The sequence below is a fragment of the Buteo buteo genome, chromosome 21 (assembly GCF_964188355.1).
Source record: "Buteo buteo chromosome 21, bButBut1.hap1.1, whole genome shotgun sequence".
Lineage (NCBI taxonomy): Eukaryota > Metazoa > Chordata > Aves > Accipitriformes > Accipitridae > Buteo > Buteo buteo.
Genome location: NC_134191.1, coordinates 6129468 through 6154314, shown reverse-complemented (window position 1 = coordinate 6154314; position 24847 = coordinate 6129468). Strand labels below are relative to the sequence as shown.

The following is a 24847-nucleotide window of genomic DNA, read 5'->3' as shown; positions in this document are numbered from 1 at the left end:
TTTGAGTTGTAGTTCAGCCCTTAGCTCCTGGATAGTAATTCTGCATGGTGGATGGTTGAGGGTTTTTTCTTCCTTCCCCCTGCTGACCAGGTGCACGCAGTGCATTCGGGTAGATGGATGGATGCCTGTTGGGTCGAGGGCTGTTCTACGGGTGCAGCCTGTGGTGTAGGGTAAGCAGTGCTGCTGCAGGAGAGCAGCTGTGAGCTGGTGTGGGTCAGGATAAAAAAAAACACTGGAGGGACAGAAAAATGTTTACATTGATGATGGACCAGATGTAATACCAGGCAGCATGTCTCTTCGAACATGTAACCTTCAAACATGGAAACCTTCTTTCATATATATGGGCCTGAAACACAGTCCTTGCTTTATTATGAAGGCTGATAAAGGTCTCCACACCGTTTATGTTATTGCTGTGTCCTTGGCAAGAAAGGACATACCAGGGTGCCAACTGTTGGGGCTTTTTTTTGTTTGTTTGTTTGTTTTTTTAACATTGATACTTTAAGCAGCGCTAGCCAGTTGGTGTGGTGAGTAGAGCATCGCTGTAACCCACAATCAATTATTAAATTTTAGGAATGAAGTACAAAGTGCTCCAGGGAAAATGCCCTCGTAGTTTTCTTGTACTTAGAATCCCTTGTTTTAGCTGAAGATAGGGGAGAAGAGATTAAGTAGGGGACATTTTTGTTGGTTGTGGGGTTTTTGGTTTTGGGGGTTGGGTTTTTTGGAGGGCAATCTGTTTCCCTCTTGCTTTTATTTTTTTCTTTTGGTATCCTTCCATTTTTCCGTCACCCCCCTCTGTGGTAAACAGCGATGGTGGCTGGCAGGTTAAATGCTGCTACAAGTGTTGTTGCTTCAGCCACATAAGTAGTACTGGCAACAAAAAGTTTCTTCAGGCTTTACTGCTTGGTAGAGAGACTGAAAACAAAATCTGGACAAACAGACTTTAGTTTTGAGGAAACTCTAGTGGTCATTGAACAGGAGGGGTGTTGGAAGGGGAGCTGTGCAGTGGTCTCTTCTGATAATACCTTCTGGAGGTCAAGCCAAATATTTGAGTTATAATGTTGGCAACCTCTCATCTGCTTGCTTTAGAGATCAGGATAGTTTTATGCTAATGTTAGATCCATAAATGCGGATGCCTTTCTTTTCTCTATAAATAATTATGAATGGGATAAGGGTAAGACATGAAACACAAGCATTTAAATCCCGTGTTGTTTCTTACCTCTGACCTCCGAGATCTGGTGCAGCTCAGTGGATTTCTTGTGGTGCTAAATCTGCTTTTCTTGGCTGATTTTCTTTGTGGACTAACCCATTAACAAACAGTTGGCACGAAGAGAGGAGAGCAACAGCCTCCCTCTTGTGTGCCATTTCTCTGCTTAGAGCAGGGCAGTCTATCCTGCCAGAGCAAGTGGTTTTGAAAGCTCTTTTTAATGCATTTTATTTGCTTTTTGTTCATCTGTGTTTGAGGAAGCTTTGGGTCTGAGGAGTTGGTCTGTGTTTTTAATTATTGTAATTTGTCTAGGAAACCTTACATTGGAGGTTTTTCTTTTTTCTTTAAAAAAAGCAATAAAATTCTAAAACAGTAATTAAAAAGCAAAGCTGAGTGAAATATTTTTTTTCCAGTTCAAAATCTCCGGGGAGGTTTCTTAACAAATACATAGCTAATGCAAAATAATGTTTGTAAACCCGACAACTCATGTAAATAATGCATGTGAACTAGATAACTTGTTTGATCAATTTATAAGAATCTTAAAAAAACCCTGACCAACCAAAGACTAGTTTGTCTTTTTGCCCAAGGAGACAGAGGTAAAATAATCAGTACCCATCTGGGAAGGTGGATAAGGCTTTAAAAGATATGGTCTCTGTAATCTCTTGAGTTGACAGCAACAAAATCAAACTTGATTTTAGTCTGATCAGTTGCCTTTTGTTATGCAATGGCCATCTGCATTATAACTTATGTATGCAGTAACTAACATTTCCCAGGCATCTGAGCAAAGGATATGTAATTTAAACTTATTTAATAAAACGTTATCGCTTCATGATTAATTGGATTGGCACATGACACTCATAACTAATAACTCTGTCTGTATTACACTATGCTTATTAGACTGCTAATGGATAACTGGTTTAATCATATGTCAATTAAAGGGATGAGTTGGTTTCATTTATTGCAATTAAATGATATCTATAAACCATGTTTGCAGGAAGTATCTAAATCACATCGTGTATCAGTTGTGTGTGTGGGCTCTGTTACCGACTCTACATAATCTGGGGGTGAATCAGCTCACGTATGAGAGTTTTGCATCCACGTGTCCAGGTTCTGGGTCATACTGCGGTACGTGGCACCGTGCTTGATCACGGGAGAAGATCTGCCTGTGCAGCAGCACATAAAGGTCAAGAAGCTTTAAAAATGTGAATTTTCAAAATTCTTTTGATGAAGCCTGTGACATAACAAGTTTCTAATTGCTTTTTGGATTGGAAAACTGAGTTTCTGACAAACCTTCTCCTGTTTGCTCTCCGGAGGGTACACAGTGATGAAACCCAAACCATCTTCCATTCCACCTCGGAGCTTTGCGCGGAGCGTCCTGCAGTTGAGAAGAGGAGCAGACGCGGTGGGGAAGGGAAGCTGGGCAGGAGGATGGTCCGTGTTGTGCATGGGACAGGCTTAGAGGAGGAGATACCGAAGTTTCAAACAGTTTTCCAGGTTTGATCAGTGGAAGGAGTGCTGGTGCGGTGAGACCACCCTGCCCGCTGGAGGAGCTTTACAGCCCCCGGGGGATAAATAACGGGAAATCTGCGTGGCAGGAGCTGTCTTGTGTTTGTCCAGTCTCCTTTGCAGTGCTTGTGACAGGAGTATCCGGTCAGGCAGGCAGGTGTTGCGCAGCAGCTTTTATGCCAGATAAAAGCATTATTTCAACTCAAATACGTTGATGGCAGTAGCTGCGGTCTGGCAGCAAGTTGCTGCCAGCGCTGCCTGCGTTCAGGGCTTGTGCACCTCTATTCTGCCTATAATTGTAATGTGCATAAATAAGAGAACGATGCGTCCGCTGAGCTCGTGGCTCTGTTGTAGCTATGCTGGTTTCTGGCTTCTTTGAAATAAGGATGAACAAGACGTTCAGTAATCTTCTCTCAAGGTTTTCCTTCCCCCTCATCTGGCCACCAAAATCTGGTGTTCTGGATGTGAATAAGATCAGACTCTTCTTCCCCTTGCTGGTGTCTGCTTTTCTTTTGATACTTGTTTAAAAAGTACATTGCCTGACCTTGCACTACCTACCTAATTACATCTAAGCCATTTTTTCCCATTGAATAATTAAAATACTGAGCAGAATTGCAAAAGAAATAAAACTTGGAAGAGTCTCTGCTCTTTGGGGAAGAATTTGGCAGAACGGCATTTTCTGGGACTATTGTTTCTTTTAAAGACGCACTACTTGCAGCTTTTGTTGACAATTTTCAATCAACAGTAGACCCCTGACTCATCTGCAGGAAGCTGTAAGGAGATTTGTTGGTGTGAGCAGGTACAGTAATCGTGTGAGCAATATGAGGTTTCTAGCAGGGGCTGTTTGAAATGCCATAGAAATAATTTCTCCCGTCCTTCTCTCTAACATTCCCCAAAATTTTAGTATATGGGAAGGTTCTTCTGAGATGTTTTTTAGCATACTTGGCTTTGGTAGGCAGAGAAACAGTTCAAAATGAAAGAGGGTGGGAGGAACTGCTGGGTTATGAATTTTGCAGAATTAGGTATCTGTAAAAAATGCCGGTAACACACAAATGAGAATCCTGCTTAGTGTGATACAAAATAAGCTTTTCCTCAACATAAGGAGAATGGATCTCCCTTAAAAGCAGCATTTGAGTGCCTTTTTTTGCTCATCAATTACAGTGGTCTGCAAAGTGGGGTGCGCAATATTATTGGTGGGCAGGAAGAAAATATTAGCACTTCAGTAATACATGTTTGTAATTCATAAATAAATAAATATACATATATTGGGGGTGCACGCTCAAATATTTTTTCCTTGTAGCAGTGCACGATCAAAAAAATTGTGAGACCACTGACCTATAACTGTCCTAGTCATGGAAATAAAGCATCTCCTCAGTTTAGAAATGTGCAAGTGGTTCAGTTGTGCAGCCAGGAAACATGCTGCTGGGTTTATATGTGAGAATGCTTCACCCTTAATTGAAAGGGTGGTGTTTTTTACAAGTATCACAGTCAATGACTTGTCTTGAGCAGCTAATTAGTACGATTATTCCACAGCTGCATTAGTTTCACCACAAAGGTTTTCTCTTGTTTTATCAAAAGGATCAGTGTCTCTGTGAATGTTTCAACCTGACAGGTCTTAAATAGCAAGATGGTCCCCTGCCTCCCTGCCCCCAAAATGCGTGCTCTGGAAAAGCAGAGTTTGATCTCTTGGGGGACTAAGTGTGGGTTCTCCTTTTTCGTTTCTACTCTGAACTGTTTTCAACATCAGTCCTAAACAAAGCTGGAAAACTTCCAGCATTGCTGGCTCCGGTTGTCCAAGCACCAGTAGCTCTTGGTGCCTCAGCCTCCAGGCGAGACCTGGAAGGGATGCTTGCTTCTGCACTCCTTTGCAAGCTGTCCGGTCAGCATCCCGCAGGTAGCACCGAAACACCGGAGCCAGAGGTGGGATTTTCAAGAGCAATCTCCTCCTAGAGCGGGAGGGTTACTGCTGGCTTCCCCAGGCACGGCCCTGCATCCTTTTTGCCTAATGAGCCCTTTCCTTCCATGGGCTGACAGCAATCAGGTCAGAATCAGAAACCAAATATCCGGAATTATAGGCACTGTAGCTCTTTCTTATATGGAGTCATGTATCCTTACCCACTTCCAACATCCTTCCCTCAAAGGATGTGCAGCTTGGTATTTACATACCCTCGTTGTTCCGCCTTATGTTACAGAAATATCTTATAAATGGGTTTTAGTTCTGAGGGCTAATAAAATGATGGGTTGCTTCAGAAGGTTTCCCTGCAGGCCATGGCAAAGTCCCATGGTTTGTCCCATGCTGTCTGGTAGGAAGCCCTGCTGGGCAGTGGCTTGGAAATGGCTCTTAGGTGGTGAAGCAGTGAGCGAGCTTGGGCCAGCCTGATACGCTTTATAAAGTGTGACTGAAACAAGCCGTTATTGTTTTTTCTGCCTGTTCTTGTATGTCACTGTGCTTGGAAGATCATGGTAGGCCTCAAGCGGGAGTTGGGTTGGGTTTTTTTGGGTCTGGTTTCTAGCTATGAAGAGTGTCGCCACCAGCGAATCTAACCCCGAGGTAGTATTTTGCAGAAAATAACTGAACTTTACATTTTGCTTTCCTGGGAGAGGTAGATTTATTTCATCTATTTATTTTTGAGCTAGATCGTTAGACCTGGAGTATTATCTATACCTATCATTGGACTTGATACAGTCCTTTATTACTTTTTAAGAAAGGAATATGAGTGCCTGCTGCTCTCCGTTAAAGCATTTATTCTTCTCGTGGATGGTTGCTGTAAAAATTGAAACAGCAAATAGCTCTTTACAGCTGGATATTGGCGCTTGGAAATGGTTAGCTGCAGCCAAGTTAAGGCAGCCTAATGTGGCTACTAAGTACCTGAAGTAGGTCGGCTCCGAATTCCCCCTCGCATGGTGCAGCGCGTATCCTCACCCATCCCGCCCCACGTTCTGGTGTGATTCTGCAAGCTCCGACCGCTGGAGCCGCGATCCCGCTTGTGGAAGCTGAGCTGTCTCTCTCTGGTCTTCCCACAGCAATTCCGAGCATCCTGGCGCTTCCAAGCCTCCCTTAAGCTCCTCCAGCATGACCTCACGAATCCTGCTACGCCAGCAGCTCATGCGTGAGCAGATGCAGGAGCAGGAGCGTCGGGAGCAGCAGCAGAAGCAGCAAGCAGCCCAGTTCATGCAGCAGCGCGTACCCGTCAGCCAGACACCTGCCATCAACGTCAGCGTCCCCACCAGCCTGCCCCCCGCCACCCAGGTACCCATGGAGGTCCTCAAGGTACGCCGGTCTCTCTGCCTTTCCGTCTAGGAGCTCTTGCTCATCTAAGCGTACTGTCTTTAACAGGGACGTGGCTAGAGGGATTTTCGGCAATGAAATTTTGCAAACAAGCTGCGCTCTGGCTTGATTTGCAGCTCGTTGTGGCGTCCTGGTAGTGAAAAACGGAAAAACTTTTTTGAAAATTTTGTGTGACTTTTGTGTTCTTTAAACTTTGAGATCTCGGGAGGTAGGTTTTGTTACAAAACTAATGTTTCCATCATTTTCCCTTTGGAAAATACTTCTCCATCTTTCTAGTACTTAATTATTTTCAAAAAGAAGAAATTATTAATAGATATTCAAATCAATATTTTGGTTTTTAAAAGAAAACCATGAAATATTTTTGTAAAATGGAGTCAAAACTCATTACAAAAGAGCTCCTCAGAAAGCCTTAATCTGAAATAAGGGTGAGTTTCCAGCCTCTTGCAATGAGCCTTTGTAATCCTTTTTTGCTTAAATGACTTGTTTGCTATTAGTAGCTTTGGATTCCTTGTCCTACTGGAAACTGTAGGAGCTTGTTAGTATCCCGCTGTCAAAGGGGATGTAGCTTGCTAATTACTCGGAGAAAAACGTGAACAGTTATAAGAAAAGAGATAATTTCATGCACTGGTTAAGTCCAAGTAGAGTAAAGCAATGTGAAATGTGTGAGTAAAAGAATGTAAAATGTTTTGGAGAAATTTGCTGACATATTTCATGAAAATAAAATTGTCATTAGTTCTGAAGAGTGATCTATTTGCTCTGCATTATTGCTAAATCTTTTTATTACAGTCTGATCTTTAGTAACCACTTTCAGTCGGTAAGCATATTCTTACCAGATAAGTTAACTGAGCTTGGTTACAACCCGCTTGTAGTTTGCTCATCGCTGTTATATATCAATGATACGTATTCAAAGATTTAGTTTTTAAAATAGACTTGCAGGCTCAGGACCTTGAGGCAGTCTGTGTGACGGGTTTATGGAGAAAACGTAGGGTGCTTTTATTTATTGAATCTGCATTACGGTAGTGTGTTGACTGTGCCAAAACTAATACTTAATTGGGACACTAGAGTCATACTCAAGTATGGTCAATGATCTAGGAACAAAAAGGTGACAGCTTAATTTTGAATTATATATATATATATATATATATATACACACACACACACTTCCATCAAAAATTAAATATGATATACTTTGAATGTGTGTGCATGTGCATATAGTGAGGAGTCCGAAATTGACTGGGAAGAGCTATTTTGTCTAACATTTTTGCATTACACACAATGTTTGTGTATAACAATTTGTTAAACTTGTTTCCGGGTTATGACACTGTAGTTAGAATTCAGATCTAGCAGATGTGTAGGTGCTATGAAATAGTTTTTTGTTTGTAATGCACTTAGTTAAATAAGCATATGTTACATTTTTATACCCTTTCACCCTATCAACCTTATATGTTATGACGTGAATTTTAGGGTTTTTTTAAACCTCTCTGAAATCTTGGAGGAAAGTGTTTATTTTCTGATGATATTTTAGTGTTAAGGAACAAGTGTAATGTCTTGAAGAAGCACTAGCAGTTGTCTATATTGTTCATTTTACAATTGCCTCTTTATATGAGAGAGGAGAGGAGGCAGCCCTTTATTTCTGAGAGACAAACTACAGAAGATGCTGCAGCCGAAAGGTGATGCTTGGTTATTACCAATGGGGTTACTAGGAACTGGCTTGTCAGAGGATTTGTATGCAAATCTGTAATGAGTTAGAGCATTCCTAGGGAACTTCACACGAAGGACTTGAACCTGAATCCTCGTCCTTCACGATTGCAAAAGAAATACCTGTCTCTTGTTTTGTCTTGATGGAGGAGAGTCTCCTGGAAAGGAGGAGGACACCTCCCCTGCACTCGTCTTTGGCCCAAGTGGCAGTGAGCATGACCCTGTAGAGCAAAAAATTAAGAGAATATATCCTTAACTGGCTTGTAAATTAAAAGTAGTAACTGGCAAGAACTGCCTTTTTGATGACAGAGAATTGCACATTGAAGGTGATGATTGTGGAAACGTGAGCTGCCTGCTGGAACAAAATGATGCCTATCTTCTCATCACCTGCATTTACATAAGTAACAGTCAAAATTAGAAAAAACAAGTCCTTTTGGTCTCTGCCTATGAGAGAAAAGAGACTGCTTTGCATAGTTTTGTTGCTTGTGTTTTTGGTGGGGGAAAGCAGCTAAAGATTCATCCTTTTATCCTTACTGATAAAAGTGGGCCAGTTCTGTAACAAAAAAACCCATAGTATAAAATACCAGACTTGAAGTCATGATCTTGCTGAAAATTTACCACTGATCCTTCAGGAAGAGTAGGATTTGGCTGAAAGGTCCATATAATTTTGGTTTGGTGGTTGTTGGGTTTTTTGGTTTTTTTTGTTTGGTGGGATTTTTTGGTTGGTTGTGTTTTTTTGGTTTGTGTTTTTTTTTTTAAAAATAGGTTATTTGGCTCAAAAGATGAGATTAACAATAAATCAGGATCTTCCTGGTGCCGATCCGCTGACAGCCAGCTCTGCCTGCAGTAACAGTGTACGGGTGACATCATTTCCCTGCAGCTGCTTTTTACACTTCAGTTGTTTTTTAGCCGTAGACAAATTTTCCATATGAGCTGTACAGAAGTGTTAATTAGATAAATAGGGAACTAAGTTGGTAACTTTATTATCCAGATGGTCTGGATTTAGTGACCTTAAAGAATGAGGTAGACAAAAAGGGGATTTTTATGTTTTCAGAAATGTTAATCTGCAAGGCAACTTTCTTTAAAAGAGATCTTCTTGAATATTACTTCATAAACAAATAAAACCAGATGTAGTAGCTGTTTTTGTTGTTGGTTTTGTTTGTTTGTTTTGCAACTCAGCATCAAAAAACACCACTCCAAACCTGTTGCATTTGTCAACGTTTTGTGTTTTTAATTACATTGTGTGAGTTGCCCTTTCTCCCATATCTCCCAGTGTGAGAGGGAGAATAATATTTCTGTGTCTGAGGATGGTAGTTTGGAATGACTAGTTTTAAAAGAAGCCAAAGGGGTTAATGAGCTTGGATTTTATATTTGTTTTCGAGATGTTCATTTAGAAACGATACAGAAAGAAAGAGAAATACATACGAATCTATGTCACACTGCATAGGAATCTCCAAATTACATAATGTGGTATGCTCAAGGCCATATGAATAAATAGGATTTCATTTTCTTGAGTAATGACTTCTTACTGCATCACTTCTCTGCCAAGTAATGTAGCTTGGCAAGGTAGGAAATGACCTGTTGGAATTCAAGTTCTGAGTTGCTTTGTGCAGCCTAATTAAGAGATGGACTAGGAGCAGGTCTAACGCATTTGAAACAGTATCTCTTTGAATCTAATAGCAAAAAGAAGATTTGTTTCGGCTTTCAGTTATCCTCTGCAGAGCTGATGCTAGCTTCAGAGACGTACAGGCTGGTTTATCTTTAAGCACCTTTTCATCCATCTCCTGTTGGTAGTCGATGACCAACATCGATCACCTACAGAGATGTCACAAGAGTTTCTTTGCTTCTGCTGCAATTCAGCTTCTTGCTCTGCTTTGGAAATAGGAGCATATAGCCTAAGATGTTGATCGTTGGAGTAGTTCGAAGCCCTATCAATGTTGGATCAGGATCTGTTCCTGAGATGCAAAGTAAGTTTATATTTTTCTTTAAAAGAGTTCACTACTTCACAAAGAGTTTGTCTTGAGATGTCTTCGGTGGGTTGTTTCATGGAGTAGCTTCTTCCATATGGGTCTATTTTAGTTTTGGGTACTTAATTGGTATTAAGAAGCTGTTCTTTTTGTTGTCGTCGATTGCAATTATTCTCTCGTCTGGTGAGAGTCCTTATCTGTTGGAGCAGAAGCACCGCTGCAGATCTTAACTTCAGTGTTCCAGAGCTGATCGCTGGGAACTGGTTGCTGCATTTCTGTAAGAAGGGTTAGCTGGGACTTGAGGAGGTCGTGCATCAGGTCCCTGCCTGTGGTCCCTGAGACCTGATGATAGGTTAGTCCTTTTGCTCCTCAGTCATCCATTTGCAAAATATTACTGCTATTAATCCCATACCTTGTGGAGTTAAATTTGTTAAAGGTGGTGAAATCCTTGACTATTATTAATCGAGAGAATAGGCTCTTGGTTTGTGGTGAAGCTGGTCTGTTAATCAGCTTCCCCATAGCTGTCTTGGACTTCATCTTTACCATCTTCCTGCTTGCTATCGCGGAATTAGCTTTTGTCCTGTAGCCTTAGCAGCTGTCTGTTGACAGTTATTCGGGGAACATCTCCTGTTAATGTGATCGAGTTGCTGGGTTCTGCTTTTTGTGTCTTCTGTGCCCCCCTCGCCTGCTCCCAGCCTCCTTTCCTACCAAGCAACTTGCAGGATTCTTGTGATCAGTGAGTGATCTCCTGCCTCCTGAGTTACTGGCAGCAGCAGGGCAACTCCCTGCCTTTCTGACGGGCAGTGATACCCTAGCCTCATCTATAGGGTAGTTTTCAGTCTTCTACATCAGTCCAGGCAGCTGATTTTGCCATTTGTTTGTTCAGCAGGCAGAAACACTGACTTGTATGACCAGCGTTTTATGTAATGTCCCTCTGGCATCTTCACTAAAGCTGCACTGTAGCAGTATGGGTTTGAGGTTTACTACCCTTTACAAGCTTTTAAGAAACACAGAAGGAAAAGGATTTTCCTTCATCTAAAACATCTAAAAGATCCAGATGAAGAAACCAAGGAATCATTCTAAAGGCTGAAAGTATCAGCCATCATGCCTTATTCTCCCAAGTAAGACATGCAAAATCCTCTACTTGTTTTTTGGGTTAGTCTTTGAGAAGTTCTGCTGATAGAAGTAGTAAGACCTGAGATTTTGATTAAGGCTTGCCTTTGAAGATTGCTCTTTTTTATTTTTTTTTGTTTTGTTTAAATGCACTTGTCTCAAAGTAGTTTTAGTTACAGAATTTGCACTGGTCCAGAAAGTAACCTTATTGCAGAAATTCAGAGAAGTGGGCCAGGGGAGGAGTGGGGTCTCACCTGTCTGCTCACTGAGAGACGTTACAGAAATTGAATTGTAGCTATGCTGTGCAGTTCGTATTGTTGTGCCTGATTTCTGGATAAAGTTTACTGTTCAGAACAAGCATAACACAATCCCTTAAGTACTTTGGACCTGCCTGCCCAAAACGCCAATGTGGCATTGCAGAAGCTGCAACTGGCATGAGCAGGCTTATGTCCTCCATGGGAGGAGATGCACTGGAGCATCGTCAGGAGTCAGGGCAGGAGGCTCAGGGCCAGCATCGGCCCACAGAATGCAAATCAGTTCCTTTGAAAACACTGCCAGTTCTTGCAGAACTGAAAACATTACTGGTGGGCAGCTGAGGTCCAGCACTTTGCATGTCTCACTAAGCAGAGAGAAGGTGGAAAACTGAGGGTGGACACTTCTTCCCTCTGCCCCTCCATGTTATTTGTTCACGATCCTCAGTTGGCACATGGATGTGACGCTTGTGCTGTCGTGTTTTTAATGTGATGCACCAGGCCACGGCACAAGGGTTGATGATGGAAGCCTAAACTGGATGTGTTGTGAAGTGGCGTGGTCCCTGTCCCAGTCTGTCCCGGCTGCTGCATGCCAACGCTCCCAAGGATGTGGTTGGTTTACCTCCCCTTCCTCCCGAGTGTTGTCTCACCAAATGAATAGCATAATAAGAAATCTGCTGGGCTTCTGATGTCTCTCTTCCTCTTTACCTGCCATTGGGGATTTAAGAATGTAACTTCCATTTGGCACAGGCGCTGAGATGGGAGAGCCACGTCGGATGCCTCTGCGAAGTACAGCCTCGAGGGCTGGGGTGGCAGTGCGCAGCGGGTGTCTGCTGCACGGACCGGCGTGTTCCTGCAGCGGTGCAGATGTCATTTGGACGCTGCACAAACACTTTGCGGGTAACGAGATATAAAGAGGTCTCCTGACCAGCAGATGATATAACAGGTCTGTTTTAGGATGCTAACGTCCCTTTTATCCTTGTTTCTGGAGAGCAAGCAAACAGTTCCCTTGCTCCAGGGGATCCGGACAAGGCTGGTCCTGCTTGGTTGATCTGCAGCTTGAGAACTCTCCTCTCTGTGCTCCCACATAGCGCCTGCTCTTGCTAACGGGGCAGTTCACCGCCAAATGTGACATGTATATAAAAAAAAGTATGGAAATATAGGCTACAAAAACATTTTTAATATTTGTTATAATAGTGTATTTGCATACAATAATGTTTATAATATGCTGGACATTTAAAAATTTCTCTGCCACGAGGGACCCCACTTAGGATTTCCACTGCCGCACTGCCTAGGTTGGCATCTTCATGGTAGATGTTAACTGCTCTTCTGGTGCTAGAAATACAGCTCCTTACTGCTACGTCTTCTCATTGTGGCCTTTCTTCTTCCACTGGGGTCCTAAACAAGCTGAAACCTCTTTGTTTCAAAGCCTAGAACCAGATACTGTTTACTGGATTTCCACTCTTGCTTTATTATTCCAAGAGCTTTTGCCCATCTTGTGGCAGTATTTTGGGCTGATCACTACCGATACCAGAGCGGGTCCGTTTGTCTCTTAATGCTGTCCTGTTGCTGTAGTTCGTGCTCATCTTTCCCTTTACAGCAACTTTTCCCAAGTTGACAGGAGTGCAGGGCTGCCGCCGCGCTGCTTGGAAGGGTGCAGGCGACCAGGCTGGCCTCTTGCCTTCACCCTCGTGTCATTGTTCATTCAGATTTTAAATGCGCCACCACGATAAGCTCTTTGCATCAGATACCCTGTATTTCTTCATTTTTGAAATGCCAAGCATGCCTTCTGAGTGATGTTAATGACTATGGACATATATCAGAAAAATACCTCCTCCTAGTCCTTTTCCAGTGTGCTTATTACTGAGAGTGACCTGTGGTGGTAATGCAGTCCTGCCTGGCAGGGGAGGCTGGGCAGTTAGCAATAGTGTTTTTGGTGTAATAATTACCATAAAACTTCATTGTATAGGGGACTTATCTCACGGTTCTAAAGAACAGGAACAATGGGATGTCAAGATAAATGTGTGGTAGCATCTGCTACAGCAAACGTGTGTTTGTGGATGCACTTATCTGATTAAAAGTTAATTTAATCATCTAACCTGACAATGGTAGATAGTAGTGTGTGCTGGTATGTTATGTAAGCATGGCGTCTATTTGCAATTGAGAACCTAGATGAGTGATTTGCCAGACCGAGTCTTGGTGAACTGCAGATAGAACATTTAAACTAAGATTACTTGTGCTCAGTGACTCTGGTATACGTAACTTAAGCCTACAGCAAATTCTTCATAAAGAAAAACTTGCATTTAACTACAGAACCGCTAAACCCTGCCTTGTCTCCTAAGGCTTCACGTAAGTAAAAGTATCTCTCAGGCCTTAAATCTTTTGCTTGCTTAGCGGGTTGAAAGCTGTTCCAAAACAAGCACTGGTGCTAGATGTCTGTGGTTAGTAATAGAGGTAAAATGTAAACTCTTGCTTAACACCTAGGTTATTAGACATTAAAAATGCATGGAATTCAAGGGGGCAACATGCTTTGGTGTACCAATGTCTGACTGCTTGACTGCTAGTGCAAAACACTGCTTTCGCCCTTCGTCCCAAACGTCCTTTTCCTATGGATGCAAATATGTGCGTTGCCTAGCTCTTGAGAGAAATGCTGTTGCTGATGAAGGTGTCTGATGTTTGCATCTTGTCTCTTCAGCTGTGGTCACTGTGAAGTAAAATACAGCTCCCAAAGTGGAGGGACAGAGTGTGCTGCGACAGAGTTATGTTGCTGGAGGGGGCCAGGGTATGCCCTGGGCAAAAGATACCGTGAGTAGCGTGCACAGGTAACTGAGCGGAGCGGGAAGGTAGCTGAGAAACTGCTCTTTATCATAGAGCTGTCGCCCTGCAAGTTCACAGTAGTTACCTGGTAGTTTGAAATAACATTTTTGACACGGAGCAAATAGGGATATATTTGCACAAAATGATACGGGAATCTGGAGGTCTGAGCTCTGATCACATTTTAGAGGTTCTTGGTGGTATATACCCTAGTTGGTGGTCTTCAGGTTTTGCTGTCTTCCTGCTGGCATGACAACATCCACAAAGTTAGGGAGAGCTTGCTAAGTTTGTTCTGTTACAGCTTCAAAGCACTTTTTTTTTTTTTTTTTTTTTTTTTTTTTTTGGTACGGTCTACCCATACTATCTGATGGCTGAGCTACCAGACCTTGGGAAAATGGTGGTTCACCACGTCTCAGTGGCTGTTTTAGAGCTGCAGAAGATGAATTAATCTTCCCAAAGATTTGTAGGTGCTCGTAGTTGCGGGTATTAAAAGCATTGGCAAGGCTCTGCAGCCCGCCAGCTAGCAAATTTTAACATCTTGTATTAAGTCCTCTTTCAGTCAACGTTAATTTTAGAAAAACAACTTATTACACTTTCCTGGTTAAGCCAAGGACATATGAAGAGAGTCAGTGTTGATTACTGCAGTTGTGCTTGTTGCTTCCACAGCTTAATTCGGCAGAAAATAGAGCCCAGAGCCACACGCGGCGCTGGAGAGCGGGAGATGTTGGGTGGAGGTCTGGGGAGGCCTCTGCTGACACCTTTGATAGACATTAAATTTTAAATGTGAAAATTTAGATCTGCTTAAGGTAATCTTTTGGTATTATGTATACTCGCAAATATTTCAGTTCTTCAGCTAGTTTGGCAGCATTATTCTCCAAGACACTGAACCTGTGTAGTGAATGAATTCAAAGTGACAAGCTGGAGACATTCCTGCCATTCAGGAGAGGCTTAAGGAATTTCTTATTGGCTAAATTACAAATATGTAGCATTTTGCCCAGCACTGCATGGCAATTTCAACCTGCCTGACCGTGACAAGATTAGCACTTTTCCTCCCCCTCCCCAGCAGTAATTTTTTTTTTTTTTTTTAAATTAGATTATGAAGTACCAGGCAGAGATGCAAAAGCTTGAAAGAGTAAAAACCAGCCTTACCTTGAATGATTCTGTCTGTCATTAGATTGGTTCCTTAATTAGCCCCATGTCCTTTAACCTCTTGAGAAATAAGTAAGGGATAAATTTGGGGATAAAGACAAAGACGCCCGAAGATTTACCACACACCGCTAGGTAATTCATCAAGGAATGTTGGTAATTAGCCCTGCCTCTTTCCTTTCTGGCTCATTTAATAAAACTGGTTGATTTAAAATAATGCCTGCTGGTTCATTATCAACTACTTTAAGAGCCAAGTTATGAACTTGAAACAAAAACCAGTATTGTGTTGTCTGTAAAGGACCTGGCAAGTGTGTTTTATTTTGTTTCTTAAAAAAAGAAATGATTCAGTCCCGTCATCAGTCTCCCCAACTTGATAATTAAGTATTACTTTGTGTTTGGATTACCATTTGGCTTTTTGGGTGTATTTATTTCTAGTGTCTACTACTGAGAGGCAGAGAGGAGGAGAAAAAATCCAAGATCTTGAAGAGGTACATGTCAGATTGTGTTAAGAAAGCATGGCCTGATGGAATTTAGCTGAATATGGACTTTACAATAGTAGTAGTCGTCCAGCTGAGGAAATGGGTAACTGCTTTAACCCTTTACCTCTGGGAAGTAAGTGCCAGCTTCATGTCTTGTTCTTTGAGCAAAATGATCCATTTTAGTAACGTGTCCCTTCAGTGCTTGTAGATGACAGAACTCATCTGGTTTGTATTTGCTTAGGAAAATATTCATGCAGCGTTCTTTCTTTTTCTTTACAGATAGGAATTGCGTTAGAAATTAAATGAGAGGATCAGGCTGGAACTGGATCAGTACACTGCTGCCTTTTGTGCTTTTCTGGGAGAGTATCTCTGTATGGCAGCATCCAGTTTGAATTTGTTACATCAACAGTTGTTGGCCAGTGGCTCAGGTTAGGTTGATCTGTCTGACTTAAATAATTAAGTTACTATTACTGTAAATCTTCCTTTAATAATTAATGTCAGACTTGGATTGCAACACTTCTCAAACTGTTGTGGGCTAGAGGAAAAGCAGGCTGTGCTGCTAGCCTTCCGCTTGTGGTAGGCTTGCCAGATTTGAATGCTTTAGAAGACTTTTTCTGAACCTCTTCTAACTCATCAGTATTGTTGGGGGCAGAATTGGATATAGTGTTTCAGTGCAAATAAGAAAAAACATCCTCCTCGCTTGTCTTCCATGCATCCCCTGGGGTAGTGCTTATTCTGGGGGAGCTTGTGTTTGTCATTTGCTGCTGTGACCCAGCAAAACTGCGTGTCTGCTTTTCTATGCTTGGCAGATTGGTAAATGGAAAAAAAAAAAGTGATGGCCTCTGTGGAAATATTACTCTTCCAATCTTTGGTTCTCAGCAATTCTTTTGTTATGAACTACAAGAATACCCTGCTGCCTCCAAACAGTTGCAGAGAGTGTGCTGGGGTATTGGGCTAACAGCTCAACCCTGCAGGTTGTCACTAGAAGCATTGCCACTGGATGCCAGTTACCCACTTGTTTATCATTTTGAGACTTCTTAATAAACTTCTATAGTTTAAATTGACTTAGAACTAGATATTTTTTCCAGCTTGTAATGATGTGAAGCAGAAAATCAAGTATCTTAAAAAAAAAAAAAAAAAAAAAAGAGAGAAAAGAAAAAAACACCCAACAACAAACACAACTCTATTTAATACCAGTGTTTTTGCAAAGTTAGAATGTCCACGCCAAATTAATAGTTTGAGTTTCCCACATCATAGTCTTATATTTTTAACATACTGGAACAATACTTTGTTACAGACCTCTGACTTAGTGTTTTCGGCTTGTTGAATATCAGTAGTTGAAGTTCCAGATATATCTTTGAAAACTCTTGGGTAACTTATGCAATTCAAGTAGAATTATTTTTTTTTACTTTTGAACTTGGTCAAGAGCAGCATGCATTTCAACATCAATATTACGGTAATTAAACTAGTACACGAAATGCTTGGAAGCACTGAGAACACTCAGGTATGTCATTCCTTGTGTTGCACTTTTACAGTCTCTCAGCAGATGGCATTACGGTTTCCAAGAGTGTGTATATTTCTTGGGAAAGCTCTCAGCTGCTGGGGAAGTCGTCTTTCTAGACTATTCCTTTCACTGATGAAGGCTAATACTCAGGTGTTAAAAACTGTTTTGACAGTTATTCTAATCGTGTTGTTTGCTTGTGTTATTGTATTTTATTTTCACCACCTAATGTCCCCGAGGTACCTTTAAGCCATTAACCAGTAAATGCTGTATGTAAGTTATTACATGCGAAACCCAATTACTACTAGAAAGTCTGTGAAAGGCAGGCTGCCTCTTCTAAATAAACCTGCTATTGGCGTCCAGTAGAAGTAATAAACTTGTTCAGCAGGTAAGACTAGAGCGCTAAAAAAAGCTTAGGCGATAAAACTGGAGTGTTTTTTCCATTGAACATTCCCAATCCTCAAAGCGATGTAAGACACAACTGTATTGTGCTAAATTATATCCCCCTTCCTGCTTTGTGCTACATATCCTGATTTTTTTAGACAATGTGAGCTAGTGAAAGAAAAATACTTTGAAGAAGTATGTGATGGCTTTTTGGAAGAAAGTAGTAAATATTACTGTATTTCTAAATGAATGTGGCTTACGGAACCCAGAAGCCATTAGCTGTTTTCAGGCAACCCACCTACTTGAAGCCTTGGCTTCTGACAACAGCATTTTTGTTACCGACTTGGCTGGAATCTGTGTCTTATCTCCAAGTGAACACATTGACATCAGCAGGAACGTGTCTTGTGTGTTCAAAGAAACCAATGATACCAAGAGCTGTTTTTCTGTCTTGGGGCAAGATACTCCTTGTATCTGTCTGTCTACGTGTCCATCCATCCTCTCCTTTTGAACACAGAGAATGGCAGATCTGCTTGCCAGAAAGCATCACAGGCCATGAGTGCTACAGATGCTGAATGCACAGTGGTGTTGGGTGCCGTTACTGGAGATGAGCTTGGAGTCTCGGCAGTAGTTGGGCACATAAGCATCTTTAAAAGGTCTAAGGGTTCATTACTGCAAGCTCTAGAAAATCCCAAGAGTGAGTTTCAGAGTATTTTTCCCTCCCTATCTAACACTGACATTTCTTTTTCTTTCCTACTTAGAATGAAAGGCCTTGCCAGTAAACTGTTATATTAAAATATGCTGGTAAGGGTATTGAACCACTCATGGCAGTATTTGACCTGGAATCAAAAATAATTTATGAATTTGAGAGGAAGTTTGTATGTCAAGGGAGGTGAATCAAAGCTTGTATTTCAGGCTTGCTTCCTACAAGTCAGGAAATTGCTGGTTGAAACCATCAAAATCCAGTTTATGGACTCAATGGCTTGCTATGAATTAAAACTTTCTGTTCTTTTCAGAGGAAAATATAAACAGGCAAGTAACGGAAATTCTCTGTTTTAAAAAATACTCCCTTCCCTGGAAGGAGCCCATTTCAAGACTGAGGTGTAGAAAACAGCCTGTCTGCCTATCCCAGGTCTTTATAAAGGTCCTGTGAAGGACCTATAGGCAGCACACTAAACCTTGTCTTTAAGAAGACTTCTACTAGCTGCGTAAGGCTGTGACTTCTCTCTGCTCGTGTTTTTTCTGTAGGTGTGTGGGGTTTTAATTTCTTCTGGGTTTTGGGAGTCCTGTCTAGAGGGTGTGATATTCTCAGGAAAGACTCTGCTTTAGCCATATCGGTGATCCAGAGAGCTGCTGCCCTTAACCAGCATCACTGTCCTCATAGCAGCGGTAGCAATAAGCCTGCTTTTGGCAAAGCAGCTTGTTTTTCCTGGGGGGCAGAGCTGCTTTTAGTTCTGCTACAGCCTCATGTGAAGTAGGGCTGTTCTGTTGAAGCAATGTTAACCTTTCAGGAACTGCTTTAAATTTAGTTCCTGCCTTGTTAAACAGAAAATTCTGAGAAGTGAGACTTCTGATTAAAAAAAAATACAGCAATCATCTATATTACCATAACTTACTAATTGAGAAGTTGTCCTTTGAGCAGTCTAATACTATTTTACTACAGCATTAAATTGACTATTTTACAATGCTGCTTCCTGACTCCCACCAAAACTATACTCTTCTGAAATACCATGCTAGCCTGGGTCTCAAAGAAGCAATTTGTTCAGGGAAGGAGTAGAATGGCCTTGAATGAGTCAGCACTTGTGTGTAGCAATCGTAAGTTTTCTATCCTCTTTGCTTTCTAAAAGGAAATGAATTCTGGACCGCAAGCACCATTCATTGCGAGACAGTTAATGGGCTCCATTCACATGAAAGTTCATATAGTCCTTAGGGTTCAGCCCTGTATGGTTTGCTGTGTAAAAGGAAAAATAGTATTTAATCATGCTACTGTGGCTTTTCAAAAGAGTTTATCTTTTTCTAAGGTACATTGGCTTTTTGAGGGAAGAAAAGTGGTGCCTTCTGCTCTAGAGCGCTGCTTATTCAATAAGTGGCTGCTCTATGCGAAGTGCCGCTTCCTCCGTGGGTCACTGTTCAGAATTGCCTTCTGCCTTTCCCTGCGGTGTTTAATGTAAGTAATGAGGAAAAAGCTTCCAGCCAGGGCTTCTGCCTGTTCTCAGGGCTTATCCTTAGGAAGCCTCTCTCTCTGAACTTGCACCTTCCCCAAGAAAATGTCTTAATTCCATTTATCTGCTTTGGTTAAAGGCCGTAGGCTGTGAGAACTGAGTTCTTGATGGCTCTGCATGATCTGAGCACACAGTGTCTAGATGCTGGAGTGAGAATGTGCTGACTGCTACCGGACCCAGGGAGTAATGACAGATAACTATTAGAGGAACACAGTTAATCCAACTGTGCATTTTCTTCTCTAGTAACTGCAATTCCAAATAACATGCCTAAATAGCTATTAGTACCAGCTCTATATAAGCAATAGGCCACCAGATGGGGTAAGGCAGAAGCAGCTTTGGCTGTCACTCAGTCAGTTCCTTATTTGTGCCCATTTTTATTTTTTGGCTATGTTCCCATGATTCATTAACTGGCAGCAAAGGTGGCTGATGCTGTGACTGGCAGCAAAGGTGGCTGATGATGTCCCTTGCAGCCCTGGTAGTTGCTGCCCCTGTGGTTATGCCAATACGTGCGTTTGTGGGGCCGTGCTAAAAGTTATGTGGGACTGTTGAGGCAGTTTGAAATTTTAAAAAAGCCCTGGTTTTGGAAAGAGCAGTGAGCTGATGTGGTAGGGCAAGAACAAGCAGCTGGACATCAGCACCAACACCTTCTCAGGCCAGCTCTGCCATTAGTGTAGAGCAGCAATGCGCTTTTGAAGTAAATTCCCAGTTGTCTCCACTTATTACATGTTAGCTTACTTTTGCCTAGTGCTGTTGATGAGTACTAATTAGATTCTTGTCAGAGGAAATTAAATGAGAAGACCTCATGTTCTGCAGCCACTACTGGGAGTTCAGTCTGTGAGAGCAGACTAGAGCCGGTCTGACATCAACAGCTTGAAATGCATATAGTGTTCTGAACCATTCCCCTATGGGGTCCCACGTCTTGCACTGTGCTGCTTGAGGGTGCACAGCTAGCTGTGGTGTCCTCGGGACTGGCTGCAGCTCTATCTCCCATTGTCAAAACCCAACTGTTTGCTATCGTGGATGTACTGGCATCTCCTCTGGCTTATAGCAGATGTTAAAAAAACTCTGAACTTTTACTTTTCTCTGTTTAAACTTTATTTAATTTAAAATAAACTACATTCAGTGTGAGCTTATTTGCATTTCTGAAGCATTAAGATCTCTAGAAATATTTATTCCATCATGTGAAGTAGTGATATGCTAAAATGGGTTGATGCTTGAGGTTTAAAAAGGGTAAGGAAGGTGGGGAAGATTGAGTTGGGATCTAGTTAATTCACATCTAATCTCTAATTGCATCTATCTAACTCTAGTATCTGGTTGCCTTGAATTGGGTTATGTTCCCATAGTATTTCTTGGGTAGCTAAAACTTTGTGTATGTTATCAATCAGTGATGAGAGGTATGTTCTAAAATGCATGTCATGTCGTTTGTATTTTTTCAGAGTTAAAAGGAAATGCATGATTTTTTTTACATAAATAAATATGGCTTCAGTGGAGTGGAAGATACTATGCCTGTTTCCCCTCATGAACGTAGTTCTGCTCTTGTAATAGCATTTGAAGGGTTACATTAGTGTGGGTCAAGTGCGGTTTAAAATAGGATTCTTCTGAGACCAAGCCTGGAGGCCCTGAATTTCTTTCTCAAAAGATGTTTTGATCTTCTGACAAAACGATTACTTCTGAATTTCTTGGCGAGTCTTATTTGCAACTAACCTTTGGAGAACTGGAATGATAACACACACTCTTTGTGTTTTGTGGGTGTGCCTCTTGGTGAGTTGTTGGCTTGTGCTTTTTTGAAGTTCAGATGGAACCATTGAAAAGAGTTTTCTGTAAGCTGTTTGGGAAGGTGGAATTTGGTGTCATGTAATAAAATGTGATTCCAATCCTGCAGAAAGAGCCCTAACCCCAGCCTTGGTAGGATTCCATGCAGTAGAGAATCAAGAGCTTGTAGTCCTTGCAGGCTGGAGGTCTTATATGTGCTCACAGGCTGAAAATGCTGCTGTGCCAGGGTATGCGTGTGTGCTGGAAGAGCATCGCTGCAGAAGTTTAGACTATCTTTTTATATAACCTATTTTTCAGAGTCTTTAAGTTTTCGTGATGAAGAACACGCTTGTGTAATATCTGTTGAGGTAATGATCCTGACTGCAGTTTTTTGTTACAACTGCGATATAAACAGGGCTACTGACAGCTAACTCATATTTTTGTCAAAAGATTTCACTGGTTCAGGTGATGGTCCTGCAAGCGCCCCATCCTCTGGCCTGATGAAGGGTCACTTATATGGACAGGGGCTTCTTATTTCACAGTGTAACTAATTATTTGCCTACCATAAGTGAAATAACATGAGGAGAAGGGTTTTCAACAGCTCATCTCTGGAAGACATGGAGGGGCAGGTGTGGGGAAGGTTACAAAAATGGCTGAGTGGCTGGATGTTGTTTTGTAAGTATAAAATAGATCATGATGCTACGTCTCCATGTATGTAAGACCCGAGATCTTAAAAGGGTTGAAATGTTGGCATCCTTGTTTAATAAATGAGCCGATGCTAGTCTTGTTTTTTCTGGGAGCCAGACGATAGCTACTGTCTGACTGTTGTGGGAATAAGATCATGGGGTGTAGAGGTGAGGTCATGCAAGGCTATTTGCCTTAAATATGTCTTTGTGTTACAGAAGCATTATGGCAACATTCCTTTAGCTAAGAAATAACTAAAATACTAAGTTTCGTTGTGGTTTCTGGGTTTAAAATTAGAGTGGAATAAACATACTTAATTTCTTACTGTTGTTACCTTTAGTCTCTTGTGGCTACTATGATGTCTGCTGTAGCACCTACTTGGTGAATGAGATGTCAGGAAATAAAAGATGTAATGTTGCTTAATGGAAGAGTCAGACATTAGCACTCTACTCCCTAGGAAGAGCCACCACTATTCAAAAGTAACCCTGACAGCATTGGCTTCCAGTTTTGATGCTCTATGGCATCAATTTGTCCCCCTGGGTTAATTCCCTTGCAGAGCAGTGGCTTGCCACCCTGTACAAGGAGTGTACCCACCTTTGTGTCTTGCCAAAGTTCCCCCCCAAATCCCAATTCTGGTATTTGGCAGAATGCTTCAGATCATAGCCCGTTGAGTTTGCATGAAGGTGACTTGGATTATCTTACATTAGCGAACCTGATGATCAAGCACTCTGAGGTACTGAAACTGTTTTATTATAACTCAGTAGGTTTTAATACAGTCATAAATAACATCACAGCTCGTTGAGCAGAAGGATAAAAATCAAGGAGTTCGGTGGTAAGCCAGCTTGCATTTCCTTCACTTAAATGAAGTCAGCAATTTATTATTATTTTAGGCTGTGTCTAATGATCATATTAGTAGTGTGAATAAAATGGATGTATCTGGACTGCTTTATTCTTCTGCTTATTCAAGCCTTCCATATTGGGGCTGACATGAGACATCATTAGCTGTGGGCAAAGTGGTACAGAGCCCAGCTAAGTCTTCCTAATTATTAACTGTGACATGTAGAAGCCCAGGGCATGTTAACAGCATAAAACTGTTTTGAATTAACAAAATCTTCATTCTCTTGCTAACTTCTTTTTGTGGCACTGTGTATTTGTTGTAAAGCGGATAGCCTCATAACAGGTGTGTTCCAGAACAAGTGTCCTTTGTGCTGTAGCCAGTGTGTTGCCAAGTGGTTTGTTAAAATAAATGGTCTTTTCGAAATTATTTTCACTCCTGTTTTTGGACGCTTCTTTAAAAGTTTTGGTAGGAAGGCTTTTCAGTAGATGCACAGGCCAAGCTGTTCCAGCACGCACTGCGTGGCACTGGTTGGGTTTGGTGTATTTGTTTTATGTTTTCGCATTTGGGTCGTTGATTAGCGGCATGTTCTTGATATGTGCTTTGTAAGTGACCTTGACAGCATGCTGCCAGTCTCACAGTCCCCATGTAATTATGTGAACAAAGAGTGTAGCAGTCTTTCACCTAGATCATTTTTAGACAAGTATGCAGCAAGTGTATATGTCTTGTATGCAACAAGATGTAGAGGTTGGACGGGATGACCTTGAAAGGTCCCTTCCAACCCAAACTATTCTATGATTCTGTGATGTCCTTCTGATGTGCAGTGTGCCTCTAAAGTGGGGAGGTTTTTTCCATTGAATATAATAATCCAAGAGTTGCATTTGAGTTTACAAATCGCTTTTATTTGAAAAAGAGAAGGATGCAACTGTTTTCTGTTTGTGGCTTTTGGGTCTTTGATATATTTTGATCTAGTGCTGTCTTTACATCTCTCCCTATCTTGTGTTTCAGTGCTGAATGTTGCAATTTTGTAAATAAATACTTCAGTAGCCTACAGGCAATATTCCGAACACCAGTTCTTTCTCACAAGCTGGCGTTGTGGGTTTGAAAGACTTTTAAATCAAACTCACTTCTTGCTTAGCCCCAAACTGCCAAAGATTACCTTCCTTAACGTTTGAAATTATCTTGGCTCAAAACTGTGTCTCATATGCTATAAAATTGAGCAACCTTTCACAAACCATAGTGACAAATGAGACCAGTGTTGTGGGTATGGGTTTTTAAAATTTATGAGAGTAACAGATTGGGTTATTTCCCCTCTCTTATACTTTTTATTTACAGGTTGGGCAAAATAGCCTATTTTTGCTTAAATTTCACCTGTGAAAAGTCAGTGTTGCATGACACACATGAAGACAAGTCTATGAAGGGGGAAAGTAGGATGTACCACATTAAAATCTGCTTTTGGCCTGGAGACTTGAAGCTTCTTGTATTTTATTTATTAAAGTCTGGACAAGCAAACAACCTGCCCCATTCTGTGTGTGCGTAACTCCATGTCTCTAGGAAGGTAGTAATAAGGACTTCTTATTTTAAAGTCAGCATGTGCTGCCTCTCCTTCTGTTTTAAGCTTAGTTCTGCTTACTTCTTACTCAACACCTTGTATAAAACCGGTTTCTGTTTTCTTCTGTGTTCATTTTCTACAAAGATGACATTATTTTTTACCCAGTCCCGCTTGTGTTCTGCATGTTTGACAAATGAGCAACCTGAGCAAAACCAGGAGTGGCGAAGGATGCCTCTTCTCACCTGGGGAAGCCTCCTTAGGGCATTGCAGGACTTGAGGAAAAACTCATGTTCATCCTTTTATATAGCAAAGTGCATGCTGTCTCGGGTGTGGGCTCTAGAAGTATACCCAGAATCTCAAAATCCTTTGCATGTGTGAAGGTTGATGTGATTTAAGTAGTGGTATGACCTGTCAAGGCCCCGCTGGGGAGAGGGATCTGTATTCTGCACCTCT

At 41.6% G+C, this 24847-nt stretch overlaps 1 protein-coding gene across 9 annotated transcripts in view; it reads left to right on the top strand.

Moving 5' to 3' along the window:
• The window catches only part of MITF (melanocyte inducing transcription factor), a 112828-nt gene that overhangs the window by 55484 nt on the left and 32497 nt on the right, over positions 1 to 24847 (top strand). For 8 of the 9 annotated variants that reach the window (XM_075053293.1, XM_075053292.1, XM_075053296.1 and 5 more), the window contains one exon: positions 5735 to 5981. In XM_075053293.1, the coding sequence (XP_074909394.1) occupies positions 5735 to 5981 (247 nt within the window). Of the gene's footprint in view, positions 1 to 2678; positions 2699 to 5734; positions 5982 to 24847 lie in introns of those variants that run through there. The other variant, XM_075053299.1, reaches the window with a different exon arrangement.